This window comes from Drosophila nasuta, chromosome 2L (genome assembly GCF_023558535.2).
Source record: "Drosophila nasuta strain 15112-1781.00 chromosome 2L, ASM2355853v1, whole genome shotgun sequence".
Taxonomy (NCBI): Eukaryota; Metazoa; Arthropoda; class Insecta; order Diptera; family Drosophilidae; genus Drosophila; species Drosophila nasuta.
The window spans coordinates 17,607,230-17,627,206 of record NC_083455.1 but is presented as its reverse complement, the minus strand read 5'-3'; the positions used below and the strand labels follow the sequence as shown (position 1 = coordinate 17,627,206).

Sequence of the window (19,977 nt, the reverse complement as noted above, 5' to 3'; positions counted from 1 at the left end):
ATGGCATTCAATTGACGTGTGCTGATATTTTGTTAGCTCCGCCCTCCGACTCTGGCACCCCCTCAAAAAAAAAACGAAGAGAACTTTTAACAAATGATGGACGTGCTGCAGTAGGAAACTTGTTTAACGACAGCAGCCACGGTGGAGCCTCAGCAACGAGGCATTTGCATTGTCATGGGGTTACTTGATTCGCTCTCCCCTCTCCCCTGTTTCCCCCTTCACTTGGCTGCCAATCTGCTTCCCTTTGCCGCACTGCTTTGCTTTTGCTATCAATTCTAATTACAAATGTCTACAATGATTTTTCGGCCACCCCAGCGAGCTGCACATGACGATGACGATGATGATGATGATGATGCTGATGATGTTGCAGGTGGCAGTGGCATGTGGGACTTTAGCCTAGGCTTGATTAATGTCACGCACAGCAAAGGCAACAACAACAATAACAACATCTGAGTCTGGTCACTGTCCCGGGTTTCTGTGGCGGATGCGTTGCCTATTAGAGGTTGCGGCGTAGTTCGCCAGTTATCGGCGCGAGACTCAATGAAAATGCGGGAAAGGGAATAGAGTAGGGAAATCGCCGCCTTCTGCTTCACCTGCTTCACCTCTCCTCATCATCATCTCGACATCAAGCTTTGTGGCTATCGAGCTGCCGACTGATTGGCAGCGGTGTGAAAGAGACCCTGACACGCTGTATGAAAGAGAAACACTTGCCGCTAGCCGAAGCCAAAGCTAAAGAGAGAAAGAGACTTCACAATTCGTTAGGGTGTAATGGAGCATGCGATGATGACGTTGATAATTGACAACAGACATCTACAAAGAGACACAGATACAGAGTACAGTCAACAACACTGTGATTACTAATAGCACAACAATTAAATATGTGCAATATATATAGTATGGCACTATAATTTCATATTTGATTCTCAACATTATCAAATTATATTTCATTTTCTGCTTGTTAGAAAGCATTATTCATTTCCCTAGCATATTGACACTAATAATGGGCAAAGCTGACCAACTACAAAATCCTAATGGAAAATATAAATAAATAAAATATACCCTGCACTAAAATTCAAGTAATGAAGTAGTCCATTATAATTCAGCTAAAAATTAAGAATAAATTGGATTTTGACAATATACTTTAAGAGTCTAAAGTGAATTGAATTCCAATTTTGGTTCACTATTTTCATCGCCCTCTAAAATTTTGTGAGAAATAATATCATAACCATTCAAAACAAAAATACATGAGAAGTTTAAAAAGTTTAATTAAATATGTTGGAAGAAATAGAAAATTTAAATTCATATTTTCAATTGGAATTTAATTCTTTGTCACAACATTTATTGACGTTACCAGATTCTGAGAAATAATATCTTAACTATTAAAAGCAAAGAGACTTGAGAAATTTATAAAGTTTAACAAATGTTGATGGAGGAAATACGAAAATATATTTTCAATTAGAATTTACATCTTCATAACAACATTTATTGCTATAATTAGATATAACATATCTGAGAAATAATATTATAACTGTTAAATGCAAAGAGAAAAACTTAAGAAGTTTATAAAGTTCCACAAATTATGATGGGAGAAAAAGGAAAATTAAAATTTGTATTTTCAATTAGAATTTATTTCTTCTTTAGAACAATTATGTGATAATTAGATTCAAGGCATAAAACTTGTAATTTGTTGTATGCAATATTTTCATAATTTCATAGAGATCATTTATAATACTCACTCTAAAATGTAAATTTTCACACTACATATTTTATGTATTTTTTGACAAGTTTAAGAAATATATTTAAAAATGTTTATGGATTAAAGGTTATCATCAAGTCGAGTCACACTTTTAAATTACTTTTCTCAGTGCTCGACCACAAATCACTCAAATAACAGAAGCAAAAATTCGAACTAGACATGGACACTCACACACACACTCATACACACATATACATACATAGCTTGTCTATGTGTGCAGTGCAAATAATTTGGTATTTGTGTGGACCAAAGTCGTTGGGCAAATAAATATGCGCCCGATAATTACAAACTGCTATGGTTACACGTCATGGCCATAATTCGTTATATTTGATACATCTGCAGAAGAGTGCAATAGTGTGTGTGTGTGTGTGTGTGAGTGTGTGTCTCTCTATGTGTGAGTGAACATGTTTGTCTGTCTGCTATTGAACGTGTGTCTGGCTTTGTGCGCTCAATCTCGTTGCGTTTTGTTTGGCAAATGGCTGCACAAAATGTGGAAATGCGTTCGTTATGTTTGGCCCTTGTTGGCAATGTCAGGCCCAAAAATGGTAATTAAAATGCTGGCCAAAAGTGTCGGTTGCTGCCGCCTCGCTGGCTCTTCGAGAGACGAGACGAGGCGAGACGAGATCCATTTGAATTTATGTGTCCGCCAGCTGTCTAAAATTATCAATGTCCAGCGAATTCAATATGCTTGCTATCGCTCATAGCTAGAAATGAATGCGTGACACGACTCACGACTCACGTCTTGATTTATTTTACTTTATATGCGATAGTACAAATTGCTGGAAATTTTATCATTCTCAGATTTCGGTTAAACAACAATTTGCTGCTAATGAAACATTAAAGAATATTACAAAATGAAAACAAATAATGTCTTGTTTGCTTTTTTAAACAATCTTTCATAAGAATGCGTGACACGACTCACAACTTGATTTATTTTACTTTATATGCGATAGTACAAATTCCTAAAAATATCACCAATCTCTGAATTTAATTTAAGAAAAATTGTTTGCTAAAGAAACAAAAAACAAGAATGTTATTAAATGAAAACAAATCTTTATCTTTAGATTTTTTGGTAAAACTTTTTTAATTTTTTAAATAATTTTTTATAACTAGAAATAAATTTGTAATTAATTAGTGACCCACGACTTGAATGGAATTTTACTTTAAATGCGATAGTATAAATTGCTAAAAATATCTCTGATTTCAAATGAAGATAATTTTTTTGCTAAAGAAACAAGAAACATAAAAATTATGGAGTGAAAACAAATAATATCTTTATTATCGGATTATCTTTATATATTTAATTTTTTTTTTTAATCTTTTATAACTAGAAATAAATGCGTGACACGATTTATTTACTATCGGAATTCGATAGTGCAAATTGTTGAAAATATATATTTCGTTTAAAGAACACTTTTTTGATAAGGAAGCAAAAAACAGAAAAATTATTAAATACAAAACGAATAATATCTTCATTTATTATCTTTGCATATAGATTTTTTTGTAAATCTATATCACTTAAATCGTTTTTTCCCCCATCTCTAACTGCAATCCCATTTGATGCATGTGTTTTCCAATTACTTTGAAGCAATTGCTAAAAATTGCATGAAATATGTGCGTTGCGGCAACTCGTCAACATCCTCATCAATGTTATACATTTCTCTTGTTTTTATACCCGCTACCCATAGGGTAGAAGGGTATTATAACTTTGTGCCGGCAGGAAATGTATGTAACAGGTAGAAGGAGGCATCTCCGACCCTATAAAGTATATATATTCTTGATCAGCGTCAACAGCCGAGACGATATAGCCATGTCCGTCTGTCCGTCTGTCCGTATGAACACCTCGATCTCAGAGACTATAAGAGATAGAGCTATAATTTTATATATAATCGACAGCATTTGTTATGCTTGCACGCAGATCAAGTTTGTTTCAAATTTTTGCCACGCCCACTTCCGCCCCCGCAAATCAAAAAAATCGAATAACAAGCGTAGAGTTGCGAATTTTGGTATATACAATAATAACTATAGTAGTTATGATTCCCGAAAATTTGGTTGCGATCAGATAAAAGTTGTCGAAGTTATTAAAGAAATACTTTTGTATGGGCAAAAACGCCTACTTACTTGGGCGTCCTAGTTGCTTTGGCTAACAATCTGGTATATTGTGCCGTCTATGGTATATTTTGAATGCGGTACTATATCGATATACCAAATACACCATATGGTATATTTTTAGTATTTTCGCAGCATAATCAGTATATTTTGAGAAAAATACCGCAAAATATATTTCTTTTATTCAAAATGGGTAGCGGGTATCTCACAGTCGAGTACACTCGACTGTAGCTTTCTTACTTGTTTTTTTTGTGCGGCTTTTTTTTGGTTTTTGTGTGTGCAAAATGCAATTCAATCCGCGAGCACACACAATTTTAATTTTAAATTTCATTAAAATGAGAATCAATTTTCATTTTGTGTGTGCAACACAGCTCCATCTACAATTTCAGCTGCTTGCCAAAACTTTTCTAATTAATAACTATTAAACATACATTTTTTTTCTGTTGCTTGTTGTTGGCCAGAAATTATTACAAAATGTAAATATTGGCAACTTTCTCTGCGGGCAAAACTCTCATTAAATGCTGGTTCGCGCTTCTTTCTATCTATCAATTATTTTGTCATTTTGCGCGCAAATCAATTAAACTTTTCCAGCGAGTTTTTTTTCCACAGTTTTGTCTGTATACCCTGTAATTGCACGAGTATCGAGAGGGGTGTTTTTACTGCATAGAAGTGTTTTAAAAGTCATAAGTGGATATCAATCATAAAATTAATACCAAAACTGGGAAATAGTATTTTAAGTATACTTTTTTTTAAGCAATTCTTCGATATAGAAATGGTTTCTAATTTAAAATTTATGTCATCAAATTTATTCCAAAGTTTGAGTATAGTTTTTTAGATTTGGCTTATAAATAAGTCGTGTTTTTTAATTTAAAATTTATATCATTTCCAAAATATTTAAAGATTTAAGAAAGTATTAGATTAAAGATTCAATTGTAAGAGACAGCAAAATATAAATATTTTGTTCAGTGTTTAATTTGAAATGTTCGTTTTATTATTCAGGGTATTTTTTTAGTCGAGTTCCCGCATTCAAACTGTTTTTACTCGTGGTTTTATGAGGTGTTTTGCTTTTCAGTTGCGTGCGATTAATGAATTTTTAATAGCGCGCACTTTGGTTAATGTAAAAAAGTTGCCACAATAGTTGTTGCAACAGCAGCACGAGGCACGAGGCACAGTCCTCTCATCCTTTCCCCAAAGGGGATCGCTTGCTGACTGAGACTTAGGCTGCCACAAGTTGCCAAGTAATTATGATTGCAGTTGAGTGAGGAATTGCTGCTGTGGAGTTGCAGCTGCAGTTAGTTAGTTAGTTAGTTGGATATGTAAATCTCTGAAATCCTTGTCTACCTACAAGTTGCTAAATGTTTCAGCGAAATCGTTTTGAAAGCATTTTTTTTTTGTAGAAAGTTAAAAGAGCTGAAATAAAGAAACTTGGAGGAGAAATTATGCGGTTTAGATTGAGTAATGGAAATTTTCGTTAGCCTTACATAAGTTTAAAAAAAGTATCTTTTTCTTGCGATTTTTGCAGGTATTTAAAAATGTAAAGAATGTAATTAGCAAATATTAATAAATTGTAAATTTCTTAAAACCAAATAAAGGTAAATATAATGATTTATAGTCTATTAATATTATATCTATAAACATTTTAGGACATTAATAATTGTGAACATCTTACAAAAAAATTAAATAAAATAAAATAAAAAAAATAATGAGTTGGGGTCAAAAAAATGACAAATGAAGTAAGGTTTTTAGTTTTAGTTTACTTGGCTTTAATTCCATTTTTTATTGTCTAAAAATGCAAATTAAAGTATTAAAATATTTAATGTTGTATTTTATAATTATTTATCAACAAATAAATCTTTTTAGGTTTTTAGTTTCAGTTTATTTGGTTCGAATAGCATTTCATTTATTTTTAACGATTTAATTAAACAAAGAAATAAATCATTTAGAATTGTTATTTTATGAAAAATATTATTATAAAAGGTCGTGGGTTTTTCAACTTTTAGTGCAAAATATTTCCAAAGTAATTTGGACTTTAAATAAGCCTTCGCAATTATTATTTCGGCTCTGGAAATTTTAGCCCCAAAGTCAAGACGTTGAAAAAAACAACAATCGCATCATACTAAATTATGCAAAATTGTACAATTATGTTAATTAATTGACGCAGTCTGTGCCCACCCAGGGCTGAATGGCGTCAATCTTAACTGGGCGTCCCTGGTTGCCTGCTGGCAATTAGCGCCATAAAACGCAGGCCAAGTGATTTTATTTTTGTGGTGCTTCAGCACAAAAAAAAAAGAAGAAAAAAAGAAGCAAACAGAAGCAAAATGGCCAGAAGGAAGCATAAGCAACAGGCCCCAGAGGGAGGGGGAGTGGCAACGCCCACTTTTTTGGCCCCAACATACAGTTAACCTTACATAATTAGCAACAAATTCGTTGTGTTTAGAACAAAAGCGCCGCGCGCTGCGGAAAATGTTCGTTACACACACACACACACACACACACATACACAAAAGCCAAAAACTGCCAACTGCTTTTATTAATTTCATAATTCAGGCAGCGGAACAATGAGCCGAAACCAACGAACTCTGCCTCTACCCTCCTCTATTTTTCACCTCACTTTCGCCCGGGTTGGGCTTAATTATTGGAAAATTAATGAATATGCCATGTAGATGTTTTCATTACGGGCTACTGCTGTTTTCCATAGCATTCGCATGATTAATAACGCTTTCTCCACCATCTTTTTTTATATTATCGTTTCCCTGAATGGGTTTAGCGTAAGTTGTGGGAGGAAGCGAACGAGAGAGGAAGAGGGACTTAACCCTATAGCATATTGTGTGTACTTTTCTGTAGCTGCACATTTTCATTTTCATAAAATTCTTGGCACTCTCAAACACGTTTCAATTTGGTTTGCGCAATCTGCCATGACACCAGCAAACAGCAGCAGCAACAATCGTCCTCTTACCCCCCCTTCCCTTTAAGGTATGCAAGGTAAAGCCATGAAATATTATATGCAACAGTCTAGCTGACTTTTTGATCAGCTTTAGCTGTGCGAAATGAATGGCGTATGAGTTAAGCGATGCATTCGCTGAGAGAGTGAAAAGTTGCAGCCAAGATATTTTGTTGGGAAGTTTTTTATGTTTTTTTTTACTGATTAAAAGTGAAGTTAAGTTAGTTGGTTATAAAGAATACTCTTTGGAGAAGAGTCACTAGACTTAGACTGTAAATTTTAGGTTCTACTTGTTTCAGATGTCAGTTTTAAAGCTAAATTTAAAAATATTCAAGCGAATGATATCTTAAAATTCAATAATATACGAAATAAGGCAGCGTGCTAAAAATTATTATTATATGTTGTTTAATAGCTGAGTTACTATAGTTATATATTTCTAAATTGACGTTATAATAGTCTGTTTTTAAAGAGAACGTAATAAATCTTGCAGCTATTTACACTTTTAAATGTAAGATATAAATTCTAAAAGTTTCAGAATGATTTTATTAAGAAATTAAAAACTATATATATTTGTGTACATTCAACACTGTATTAAGAAACTAAAACAAGTTAATCTCAATCTCAACTAGAAGATATTTAAGCAAATAACATTTTAAATTTTTAATAGATGTAAAATATGTCAGCAAACTTGATATGAATATCATACGTATTTTAAATACAGAGTTACTTTAGTTATATTTTGCGAAAATCTCGTTAAAATTGTTGGTTTAAAGAGAAACTCTATAGATTTTGCAGCTATATATTTTTGTAAATGTAAGCTGTAAGTCTTAAAAATTTCAGCTTGATTTCACAAAGAATTCAGGCTGCAAATAAATGGTAGCTCATTTAGTAGTCGTCCACTTCCAACAGATTTATCACTTGTACTATTTGCTGCGCATATGCGAATACATATATAAATATCCACGTTGCATATTTGCCAGCTGGTAGCCCACTTTCGAGTGAGTGTGTGCCACAAAAGGTAAATATTTGCACTTGTAAATGACATTCATATGCGACCCCGTCCACTTTGTTTTTCTCTCTCTCTCTCTCTCTCTCTCTCTGCTCCACTTTATGTTTGATCGCCGCAGTCGACCTCTCAGTCATACATTCGCATAGCGGAGACGACAGTTCTGCTTTTTTTTGTACAATATTTTCTTTTTTTGTAAACCAAACATATTGCGAGTGCCGCGTGTATTTCTCATAAATCGGCTTAAAAAAAATGGGGTGAAAAATATACGCCATGATATGAGGAGGGGACCGAAACGCACCCTCAGGTGTCACCTTACGTTTTGTTGTTTTTTTTGTTTTTTTGCGTTTTATACGTACGCATTTTTCGCAACATGAAAAAACTTTGCTCACACTATTTTCCTCATATTTCGCATTTCATTCCAAGTCAAGTTGAGACTTGGCTTGACTTATTTTTAACATCGTTAGTTGAGTATGATTCTTTTTCCCTCGTTTTTTTTTTTTATTTGCTGTCCTGCCACTTGTTGTATGCTGTCAGTCTCAGCTGCTGAGATTTATGAACTACAACATTGCCAACGGGGGAAAAAGGGAAGCGACACATTCATCCATCTAGGCAACCAGCCTGCAGCTTGTTGTCTGCTCTCCTTTCTCTCTCTCTTTATCCCACCAAATGTTGCACACACAACTTGTTGTTGTTTATTTGTGCACTAAAGTTGCGCTTGTTGTGTGTGTTAGTGAAGGGAGGTTCGCTTGTAATGGCTTTTAATTGAGCCTTGGCCCAGTTAGTTGAAGCGGTTTTCAATCTGCTGCGGTTATGTCACAATTTCTTGTTAGTACAATTTCATTTTTAATGATTAAATGAAAGCAAAAGTAATTGAGATATGCACTTGAAGGGTAGCTGTAACAGCTGCTAGGAATCTTAAGGTGAGCTTAAATTGAATGTCTTTAAGATGCAGAAAGTGTGTAAGCTGTGGAAGAATGAAATAGTTTAGTAGTTTAGTTATCAGAAATGAAAAAAAAAACTAATACTCTAGATTATGGATTCAAAATTTGTAAAAGTGAGTTAAACTTTCTCTATGTTAAGTTAGTAAATATTTTTGAAAGTGCGTTAAGTCTTCTCTATGTTAAATTTGTATTTAATTGAAATGAAAACTTTAAACAAGGTTGCAAATTTTAAATAAGTATATGATTGTAAAGTAAAGTTACAAGAATGTCGCATATTGTAATCAAAAATGTAAAGTATTACAAATAATTATTACTTTGTCACTTTATTGGAAGATATAAGGAAATTATAAACGTGTCGAGTTGATATCACATAAAAAGTGTTAGCCAAAAAGATTCTCGCAACTTCTTAAGGAAATTAATTTAAGATTCTTAACAATCAACAATCAATTTAGAAATACAACTTAAGTTAAAGATACTCAAATTAATTTTCTGTCAATTTAAATTACATTTATGACAATCATTTGGTTCATTAAAATGTTATTAATATATACAGTTATACGAATAAAAAATTCATCGATCATTTTTACTTTAATTACCTCAAAAGAATATAAGAATAGATTTCCTCAAAATTTGTGGAAAGACAGTCAGTTATTTAGAAAACAAAAACCGAATTCATATTTTCCTCACTTTATATATACTATATTTTCATAAAATATGTTTGCTCTCATGCAAAATGTTCTAAACAAAGTGCGCAATAGTGCAAACTCAGTTTCAAACTCTCTCTAAACTAATACAGATAAAACTTTGTGAATTTTAATTTCCTATTATTTCAACCGAATAAATTTCATTAAAAGCCAGCTACTTAAATATAAATTTCACAATTTTTTTTTTATCAAAATAAGCATAGTTAAATTATAAAATCAGCAACATTAAGTCGGCAGTCACGACTGGTAATAATTTAGCATTACTTCAAGAACAGCTTCCATCAGCATTTGGCTAAGACGTAGCTGAAGGTCAGCTGTGAAAAGGGCAATAAACTTGCCGCCATATAAATAGAGAATTTCCACGCAGGAAATTATGCAAAATGAAAACTCTAATAAGCGCTAATGAGGCGCATAAATGATTAGCAAACGGTGGGAAAGGGGAAGAGAGGAAAGAAGTGTATAAAAGACGTCAGCAGTTTTGCAGGATTTTTCCTTGAGTTTGCTGATTTGGCTTATTTCACACACTTTTCACAGCCAATTTGTGGCCAATGCTTCAGTTGGCATTTTAAGCTCTGCTTTTAATGATAATTATGAATAATATTTGTATACAAATGTTCTTTCTTTCTGTATTTTCAGCACGTTCAAGTCCGCAGGATGATGCTGAGGTGATTCCGGACACGGATTTCCGTGACTTTAAGGGCGTCATCGATACGGGTGCCGATGCCACTCCTTTCCTGCAGCCAAGTCCATCGGCCGTTAACTTCTTGAACTCCTTTGATGGTGAGTAGACAGAGTCGACTCTGATTGCATCTGTGTCTGTGGCTGTGGCTGCCACGTGATGCATTTAATTACAATTGTGTGTTGCATTACGCGTAATTACAAAGCGCAGAAAGTATGGAAGAGGAAGAGAGAAAAAGAACGAATGCATTTAATGCACATTTCATTTATTATGGTTATTACATGACACACGAAAAGCCTTCAGATACATCAGAAAAGTACATTTCGTATATCCCAACCAATTAGTGAGCATACTTTTTGTTTGAGATTTTTCACCAACTTTGCGAGTGAGCAACAAAGTTACCGAGTGTTTGAGCCAACAACAAAAAAGTGTGTAAACAATTTATCAAAATATTATGTCAAAAATGTTGTGGCGAGAAAAAGAAAAGTTTTTTTTTCCCTGCCATGGAATTTCTATATTTACAATTGATATATGCAGGGTCAAACTCTGATGACCATTAAAAGTGAAAAGTTTTTGCGCTTCGGTTAGCTTTAGCATTTCTAAAATGCTTCTTAACTAAGATGAGCATAAAGATGAGATGCAGACAGCGATAAGCAGTTGGGGGAAAAGAGATGGAGAGAGATTCGAGAGTTGTGGCGACGCAAAAACTTCATAAATCTTTTGCTAACTAATACGCTGTAAAAGTTCTTAAGCCAATGCCTCGTTTTATATGCATGGAAACTTTTATTTAGCTTCAGCTTCAGCTTCCTGGCAAAGATAACAACTCAAGAACAACACCAACAACAACAACAACAACAACAACAACAACAACAACAGTGAAAAACTTTCATTATGTTTGCAGCTTTCATACATTGTCTAGAAAGGAATATGATAGAATATGAATATGCTCTAAAAGAAGGAAAGATTTCTTTACGATTCCATTCGATTGTAGATCAAATATAATTTCAGTGAAAGTAAGTTTTGATTTTTTTTTTTAAATTTATAAATGTAAGCATAGGACTTTTGAGAAAATCTTCTAAAAAGTTTTTAATCATTTCCGAAATAAATAATAATTATTTGTATATCAAATTTGATATAGGATTAAAGGGACTTCAGATTTCATGTGAACATAAAGAAAAAATCTATGTTGAAAAGTAGATTGCAAATTTTAATTAATTAATTTTCATTTTTTATTTGTTCGATCTTAAAAAAAATGTTGAAATAAGAATTTTAATTTTAAAAAATTTTAAATATATGTGTAAAAAATATGCCAATAAACACTTATAAATATATTTTGTTTGTTTTAATTTAAGCAATCAAAATTTTAGAACTTCATTATTTAAAAACTTGCTTCAATTTTGAAAATTTTCTATTCTTGAAACAAGATTATTATCTTGAAGTTTACGATTATAAAATTTTTGTATCATTTTGATCTTGATTTAAGAATAAACCTTCCTGGTTAAATTTTGACATAATATAAACTTGATTGTACATTTTATTCTTGATTTTAGCCGTTTTTTCTTTCTGTTTAGATATTTATAATTATAGAATTTTTGTAGAATTTTGATCTTGTTTTAAGAATAAACCTTCCTTAAACCTTAAATTTTGACATAATATAATCTTGATTGAAGAATTTATTCCGTTGATTTTGATTTAGCCGTTTTTTCTTTCTGTGGAGATATTAAACGTTTTCGACTTGCAAATTATACTAATAATGTAGAAAACTGTTTTTATATTTGAATTGATATTTTCGGGATATTTCAATTAAAATTCAAATTACATATCTGCTATAATATTTACAAGAGTATTTCAAAGTGCGCTTAAGCCCTAAAACATGCAGATCTGTTATTCTATGTCAAATTGGCATTACAAATGAAGCATTAAAGTTGTCCCAAAGCAGATGAAGGCAACAGAAATAGGGAACTGGCAACTGCAAGAATTGAAAAGTACCCTTGACGAAAGTTCAAAGGGCAGCACAATGTGGCACAATGATGTCAAGTATTTGTGGCACTCGTAAACTCATTAGAATGCAACAAGCAAATGAATTGCAAGATGCTAGAAGAGGGTGTGGAAGGGGAAGGGGAAGAGGGAGGGGTTTAAACAATGCGGTCAAGTATTTATGACAAGGTTGAAACTGAAGACGAATATGGGTAGAAAAAGCAGTCAAATGAGACCAATGCAAAAGAGTGCAGCAAATGTATTGTTAAGGGGATGGGGATGGGGATGGGGGCAAGAGGATTAGGTGGCTGCAAGCAGACGTTTGGCGACACAGCAAAACGCTTTTTAGTACGTTTACGGATTAAGGATTTTAAACAGAAAAACGCATTAGCAAGGCAAAAGGCGTCTAGCGTCTGGCGGCATCAACAAAGCACAGCAAAGAGAGGGTAGAGAAGCTGACAACATTGGCATCCGGCATCGAGTCGAGTCGAGTCGAGACTTGCCACTTTGCAACACCTGCGCCAATTCCCAGAGTTGCTGCTGCAACTGTCGCATGCCCCAAACTCTCACCTTTAATTCAATTTGTGGCCCTTTCTATTAACATTCTAGTTTGTCTTGGCGTGAAATTATACTGCAAAAAATACGAAATACTATTTCTTTATTTTCTTCACTTTTTTTTTTATTTTTGCTAGACATTTTCCGTCGTCTGCGCACTCGTCTTTGGCCCGTGACTCTTGACTCGGAGGAGTCTGGCTCCGGTGATGATGGTTTTGCTGCCGGCTTTCCACTGCGTTTCGGCTTGAGCAATCTGAATCCGGTGGATCCCAAGAATGGCAACACAACATCCACAGTTAAGGTAAAGGTTAAAAAAAAAACCGAAATTAAAGTCTTAGACTCAAGTTATTGCCAACCTTCTTTAAAGGTTGTGGATGGTCACCGATTGGAGATCAATGAGACCGTCTATGGCGATGAGAACAGTCACTTCAAGGTGCGTCTGGTGAATGTGCGTCCCTTGGAGAGTGGCGAAGAGGTTGTCGAGGGCATCACCCATGACAATGGTGATTTCAAGCCGGCGAATTCCATTTCCCCGGCTACTTCGGCGCCTCCCAAGCGTAGCGAACTCGATGAATCCGATGAGGATCGTCGTGAACCTCTCGAGAAGCAGACCAAGGACAACGAGGTGCGCGACATCGATGAACCTCAGGTATAAAAAATGCCACAAAAGCTAAAAATTGCAATTGCAAACAACAAAAAAAAAAAAAAACGAAAACTTTGAAAGCAAACTAAAATCGAATTCTAACAAGAAAATGCTTTACAAATTGCCTTGCCAATTAATAATGTAAACGATGCTCTACTAACCTTTTCAACAATGTATATATATACTTTATATATATATATTTCTCAACAATCTGTATATTTTGAGCATATCTATTTGTCAACTTGTAATATATATAAACATTTCTAATATATATATAATTTTTTCAAATAAAGTTTTGCATTAAAACTATAGACAAATGCTTAGTTGTATATATTTTATAATGTTTCTTGCCTGCTTTTTAATTTCCCTTTTTTACACTAATTTTAATTATGATTTAGTTAATTAATATGACAAGTCTGGAGGTTGATTGGTGTTTGGTATGGGTTTGGTTTAATTATCTACATTTTTACAATTTCTAATATAATTTTTTCTTGTCGGCGAATCTTATAGCTTTAATAATCAAGCGTATGCATAAATTATGGGTTTTATCAAGGGTATACAAGGTATCTAAAAATAATGAACAATAAATGAATATGAAATTTTAATTAAGTAAAATTTGATTGTAGCAAAAATAACAACATTTTTAAGAAATCAGTTTATGCAGTCGTTTAATTTTAAAGATTTTTTATAAGACAACTTTTAGTCGATCAACTTTTTAACAAATCGAACAATTGTTTTCTATTTTTTCCGCTGTCATAATTAAGTTTCGTTTATTTGCTCGGTGTAGTCAATAAACCGTCAGCCACCGCAATAATAAATATTCTATTAACACGACAAAATGTTTATTTCTACAATTAGATTTGTTTTCATATCGTAATTTATTTCATTGTTGTTCATAGCTGATGAAGAACATTGTAATATGCATATTTGTCTAATAGATTAGTATGAATTGTAATGTTTTTTTAATGCATTTGTTGTGGATGGACGCGATTGCGTCTAAATTAATAATGTAAACAAATTATATTTTTTATTACGCAACATAATCGAAAAAAAAAAAAATAAAGTTATAATGCCATCATATATGAAAAATAGTATATAAAAACGATTGGGTAATAAGGAACCTCTGCGGTTACTAGCTAAAGCAAATTACAGTCTGGGTTATAAAATATGCATAGATAATTGCGTAATTGAAAGGCTTTTTGACAGTTCAAATTTCTAGTTGAACGATTGCAAAACCCAACATTGAATGACAACCATGTTTCATGTGGAAAAAGCAAGGTAGCTTAAAGGGAAAGAGTTTTATTGAAAAATTGATATATTGAAATTAAAGCTTAGATTTTAATCCAACTGAAAAGATTAATTTAATAAATTATGTTGTGGAAAATATTTTGAAACAAGCTTTACTAAGTTTAAGCTTTGAAGTATAAGGTTTTAAACAATTTTTAGTTACCATAAATCGAATACCTAAAGTTTACTTTTAAATTTCTTAAGTATTTAAAGACCAGTTTTTAAATAAATTAAAATTAATGAGCTTTTTAAATTATAGGATAGAGTCTTTTGTTTGATCTTATATATAATAATATGGACTTCCCTGTGTAGTTAATTTCTTTTAGTTAGAACTAGAATTTCCTATTTTTACACGCTTTAATACGAAATGAACTACAGGCACTTGGCGAGCTTTAATGAGCTTTTACATTTTAAATTTTTATTAATTTAAGTAGCGAGTTTTATTTGCTTTTTTATTGTACATAATTTTATGTACTTCTCGGTACAGTTAATTTGTTATATTAGATGTGCGCAATTTGTAACTGCCACAACAAGCAGGGTAGACATCCGTGCACTATAACGGTAAAGTAATAAATGTGCTTTTGCCCACACACAGTGTTTGTGTGTGTGTGTGTGTGTGTGTGGCACAGCAGTTGTTGCAACAATTTAACGGTACATGCATCATATATGCGGCTTTTTTTCAAGTCCATTAATTACTTTTAGCCATAATAAAAATTAATTTATATTAAAAGTCATGTGCGGCATGTGCATAAATCCTTGTCTTGGGCGTGTTGCCTCTGCTGCCGTGATGGGCGTGGCAATACGCTCGAGGCTCGAGGCTCGTGTCGCTCGTCGTCGTGTGGCAATATTTATGAGAATTTATTGTATCGAAATCGACGAGCACGCGACTTTTCGGCATTTTGCATGTCGCCATTTCGCGTTATTTTGTTAATTTTTTGCTTTTGTTAAGGCATAAATCAACGTAAAATTAATAAATGACCATGCACAAAAAAAAAAATGTATAAAACTACATAGTATGCAATGCAATGCAGCGTAAAGTGGCGTTATGAACAACTTTAAAGTGTAAGTGACATTTCACTTGCCATGCACAAATTGTTGAATAAGTTTAAAAAATAATGTAGAATTTAATAGGTGGACTTTACAGAGAAAACAAGGCGAATGTTTAAGGCAGAGAAACGTTTAATGTTGCTTTCGAAAAATCGTTAAGCTATCAAAACAAAATCAGTCTCTTCTAACTTTTGTGAACTTCATTCGATTGTTCTGAAATTTTCAGAATATTTAGAAAACATCAAAAGATTTGTGGAGATCATATAGTAATTTAATGTTTACTAAACATGTAAATCATATCATGTTCTTTGCAAAGACAGAAAATCGTTTAATGTTGCTTTTCGAAATATCGTTAAGCTATTATAAACAAATCGGTCTCTTCTAACTTTTGTAAACTTCATTCGTTTGTTCGGAAATTTTCAGAATATTTAGAAAACATCAAAAACCAACATGTAATAAAAATCATATTGAAGTTTTTCTCTTTAAACATGTCAATCATATCTTATTTTTTGCTGGTCCAATTTGGACATGCGGCATAACTATTGCAAAAGTCGCAAAATTTATTCAATTTTTGCATTGTACGAATGTAAAGAGATTTTTGTTTTACACCTCTCCATAGTCGTATTTGTTTTTGTTTTATTTGTTTTTAACTCTTGCGGATATTGAAAGCTGCGGTTTTGGCACCCCAAACTACTATGAATAAACTTATTTGAATTGAAAATGCATGGTTATAAATATTAATATTGAGCGGGGAAATTCGCCTGCAGAAATGTTGTGAAATTGTTGAAGGCTGTTAAACAATTTGACTGTCGTTTGGCACAAACAGTCAAATATTCGACTGTAAATATGTTTGTATATGAGTATGTTATGTGTGTATGTATATTTTATTAATATTTTGCTATTAAAAAACTGTACAAATACAACATATATACATATAAAACCACATTTATCGCATATACTTTATATGTAGAGTTCTCGTGTGTCGACAGCAAAACGTTTCATAACTTTGTAAAAATTACTTTGTGCACTTGCATTTCAATTTGTTATTTGCCGGGAATTTTTTTATGCGCTGTTTAAACATGGCAAAAGGTTCTGTTCTATATATGTATAGGTGGGGATGTAGGCCAGGGATTATATTATGAACTGAGGAAGGAGGGTCAGACCTCGCCTGGAGCAGAGTGCGTGCTACAAAGTGTGCATGAAATGAGCAAAAAGAAGCATGAATTGGCTTAAACACACTCACACACACACACACACATAAACTCAGTCCCACACAACCATAAAATATGCAGCGTAAAATAGAGCGTTAAACAGCGAAAATGTTCCAGTTGTAGGAAAAATGCGACGAGTGTGAGAAAAATTGTGTACTAAAATCGACAAGCATAGCTCATAAATTTCTTTAAGCAAAATGCATACTTAAATATTGTATTAGATATCCGTTACAGTGATAACTGGAAAAAGCAAACCATTTTTAAAATTAATCTTTTTTATCTCAAGTCGTATTTCTGAGAATTGATAATATATAATAATTAGCAAGCTGCTAATTTACAGATATTGAATAACGTTAAACGTTTATTGTCAACTGCGAATTAATTGCTCAAATATTATGATACTTATTAAGCAGCTAATGGCTTGCAAAACAAATAATAAATTTGATATACTAATATTGAATCATATTTATTGGGCAGCTAATTGCGTGTGAAAAATTAGATATTTGTTTTACATGAATTTTCTAAGTCCATTTTTCTATTATAATTCATCATTCAATCAAAAACTTAATTTAAATAATCGGTGAATCAAAATAAATATTCGTAATTTATTTTGTCAGGAAATATTATAGTAAACTAAAGCACAATATATTTAAAAATCATTTCTCGTTTAGTAATAAATAAATAAAAAAATAAATATGAGTTTCACACCGACCAAGTTTCGTTTAGCTAGAGATCACTGTGTAGAGTGAACCAAGCAAATACAAAAATCAAGCAACAAAGTTGAGACCTCATTAAACATGTGACAAATTTGCCACTTATGCGAGAATACGCAATCTTGGGTTATCCGAGACAATTCTCAGGAAATTCGCCGGAAAGGGTCATTAAGTCCGTGACTCAATCAGCTTGTTCATCAAATGTTTATATGACTTTTGGCGCAACCTGTGTTCTGCCGGCTGCCCGTTAAATAATTAAATCATCTTTAAGTATGCAAATACGCTTTTAAGTGAGCGTAGCGCACAAAAATAGCTAACGATCTGTTTTTGCATTATTAATATTAATTTCTACGAACTATAATAAGCATGTAGATGAATAGATGGCAACAGCTGTCTTGACAGCGAGACGAAGAAATTGCCAAATGTGACGTCACGCTTACAAGCATCGACCGAGTGACCAACAAAACAAAGCAAAACGAAATGAATGACAAATTGAGAGGCGCCTTGGTTTGTTGTGTTTACTATGTTCGCTTTGCAAGGTATAAATAAATTTCAACGTGAAGGTGAATCATGCGTGAGGTAGCGCATAATAAGAAGCAAAGCCACATACAACGTGTAGTATGTGTGTGAGAGAGAAAAATATTATATGTAGCGGCGTAGTATTAGAACATGGAGAGCAGCTTAGAAGAGAGCGTGAGAGAGTTTAGTCAGATCGATGTTAAGTACAACAGCAACGTGCGCTGTAGAGTTAACAGCGCTGCTGCCTAGGCTGACTCACTGACTCATTAACATTGTGTGTATAAAAGTCAAAGCTTTGCTTAACAGCAGCTTAGTTATAACAGAGCGCGCAACACTAACAGAACAACGGTTTGTTTGCTGTAAGTTTTTAAATAATTTAATTTGCATGCTGCGACAGCTTCTACTAAAAAACATAATTTTCATATAATTGGCAACTCGAAAGTAATATCAACTTTTATTCCATTTATTTGCATAATCACACGCACGCATTCGCACACACATACACACAACTCATTATAAACAGAGCACAACCACAGCAACAACAACCACAACCACAACAACTATAGCCGCGAGCACAATTGCAGAGGATTCCATTGCAGAGAGCAGCGACAACACACAGATTGTAATGGCCGAACTGATTGAAGATATGCAGCAGAAGGAGCAAGGGGAGCACGAGGAGCAACATGAGCAGCTGGCCACAGCTCAAGATGCTGACGTCGACACAATGGCGCATAATGAGGAAGCGGAAACGCCGCTGCCTGACAGTGACGGCGACAGCGACAGCGACAATAATGCGGCGCCGGAGTCCTTGGCGGCCATTGAAAACTTTGACTCGGAGTTTGACGATGTCGCCGCTCCGCAATTCGAGCAGCTGCAGTTGCATGGAGAACGGGAGCGCGAACGTGAGGAACTGGAGTCCTCAGATGATGAGGAAAGCAATCATGCGGCGGCCATTGAAATGAGCGACACCTTTAATGATGAATGGGCCTCGTTGGACATTGCAGATCCTGGCAATGATTTGAATAATCACATTGACATCGAGGTGGAGAAGTTTGTGCCCGTGGATCTATCCAATGATATTGCTGTCAACGATATTGCCGCCGCGAATCCCGACTATCCATATAACCCAGATGCAGAGCTGATTGATGTTGAGGGTGCAGCTGCAGCACACATGATGCCAAAGTTTGAGAAGCTATCTCTGGCGCCGTTGCCCAAATGAGAAAGGAATTTAGGGATATAATCTTAAGTGTTTTAGCTGTTAAGAACAAAATAAAAAACTACACTCATTATCACACAGCATTCATTAAATTATTTACAATGTTTGAAGAGTATTACACGCATATTTATTGTGCAAGCACATAATTTATTTCTTTATATTTAAATACAACTACAAAAAACAAACCAGCTACATTTGACTTTATCTTTTGCAATTACAATGTAAGTCTGTAAGTATTGTTTTATATTTTATTTGCAATTAATTCATGTTTAACTTGTGGTCAGCTTAAATGCTCAACAATAACATTTCACAGCTTACACTAAGCCGCTTACAGTCTTCTGTTGTTCTTGTGGCGATTTAACAGATCAGTAGAGCTTTTAACATTGCCTTTTTGAATCGATACCGTTGCTTGACGCGCGTGAAAATTTTTGGCTTCGTCTTCAATTTGATATTTATTGTAGTTTGTGCGCGCATTTTTTTCTTTAAACAAGTTGTGTTTGTTTTACGTTGAGCAAATAAGCAAGTAAAGCAGTTGTAATATTTGCCATTTCATTTCATATTTACCTGTTTTAATATTTACGCATCAATTTCATTTTGCTTTTGCTGTGTGTGTGCAGACACTTAACGAATTTTTTTTGGTGTTGTTTGTGAAGAGAAAGAGTGCGGATTG

At 33.6% G+C, this 19,977-nt stretch overlaps 1 protein-coding gene across 1 annotated transcript; it reads left to right on the top strand.

Annotated features, from left to right (window-relative positions):
* Nucleotides 1-331: 331 nt before the first annotated feature.
* Nucleotides 332-19,495, top strand: LOC132786917 (clumping factor B). Its single transcript, XM_060793653.1, has 5 exons — nt 332-383; nt 10,097-10,240; nt 12,809-12,972; nt 13,039-13,320; nt 18,615-19,495. The coding sequence occupies exons 1-5, from the start codon at nt 332-334 to the stop codon at nt 19,308-19,310; spliced, it is 1,338 nt and encodes a 445-aa protein (XP_060649636.1). The 3' UTR covers nt 19,311-19,495.
* The last annotated feature ends 482 nt before the right edge of the window (nt 19,496-19,977 follow it).

Bases quoted from the DNA above. Each gene is read 5' to 3' on its own strand.
- LOC132786917 (XM_060793653.1), top strand. From the start codon at position 332: ATGACGATGATGATGATGATGATGCTGATGATGTTGCAGGTGGCAGTG. The intron at 10,241-12,808 runs GTGAGTAGACAG...TATTTTTGCTAG, and splicing joins CTTCTTGAACTCCTTTGATG to ACATTTTCCGTCGTCTGCGC. The intron at 13,321-18,614 runs GTATAAAAAATG...CATTATAAACAG, and splicing joins GCGACATCGATGAACCTCAG to AGCACAACCACAGCAACAAC.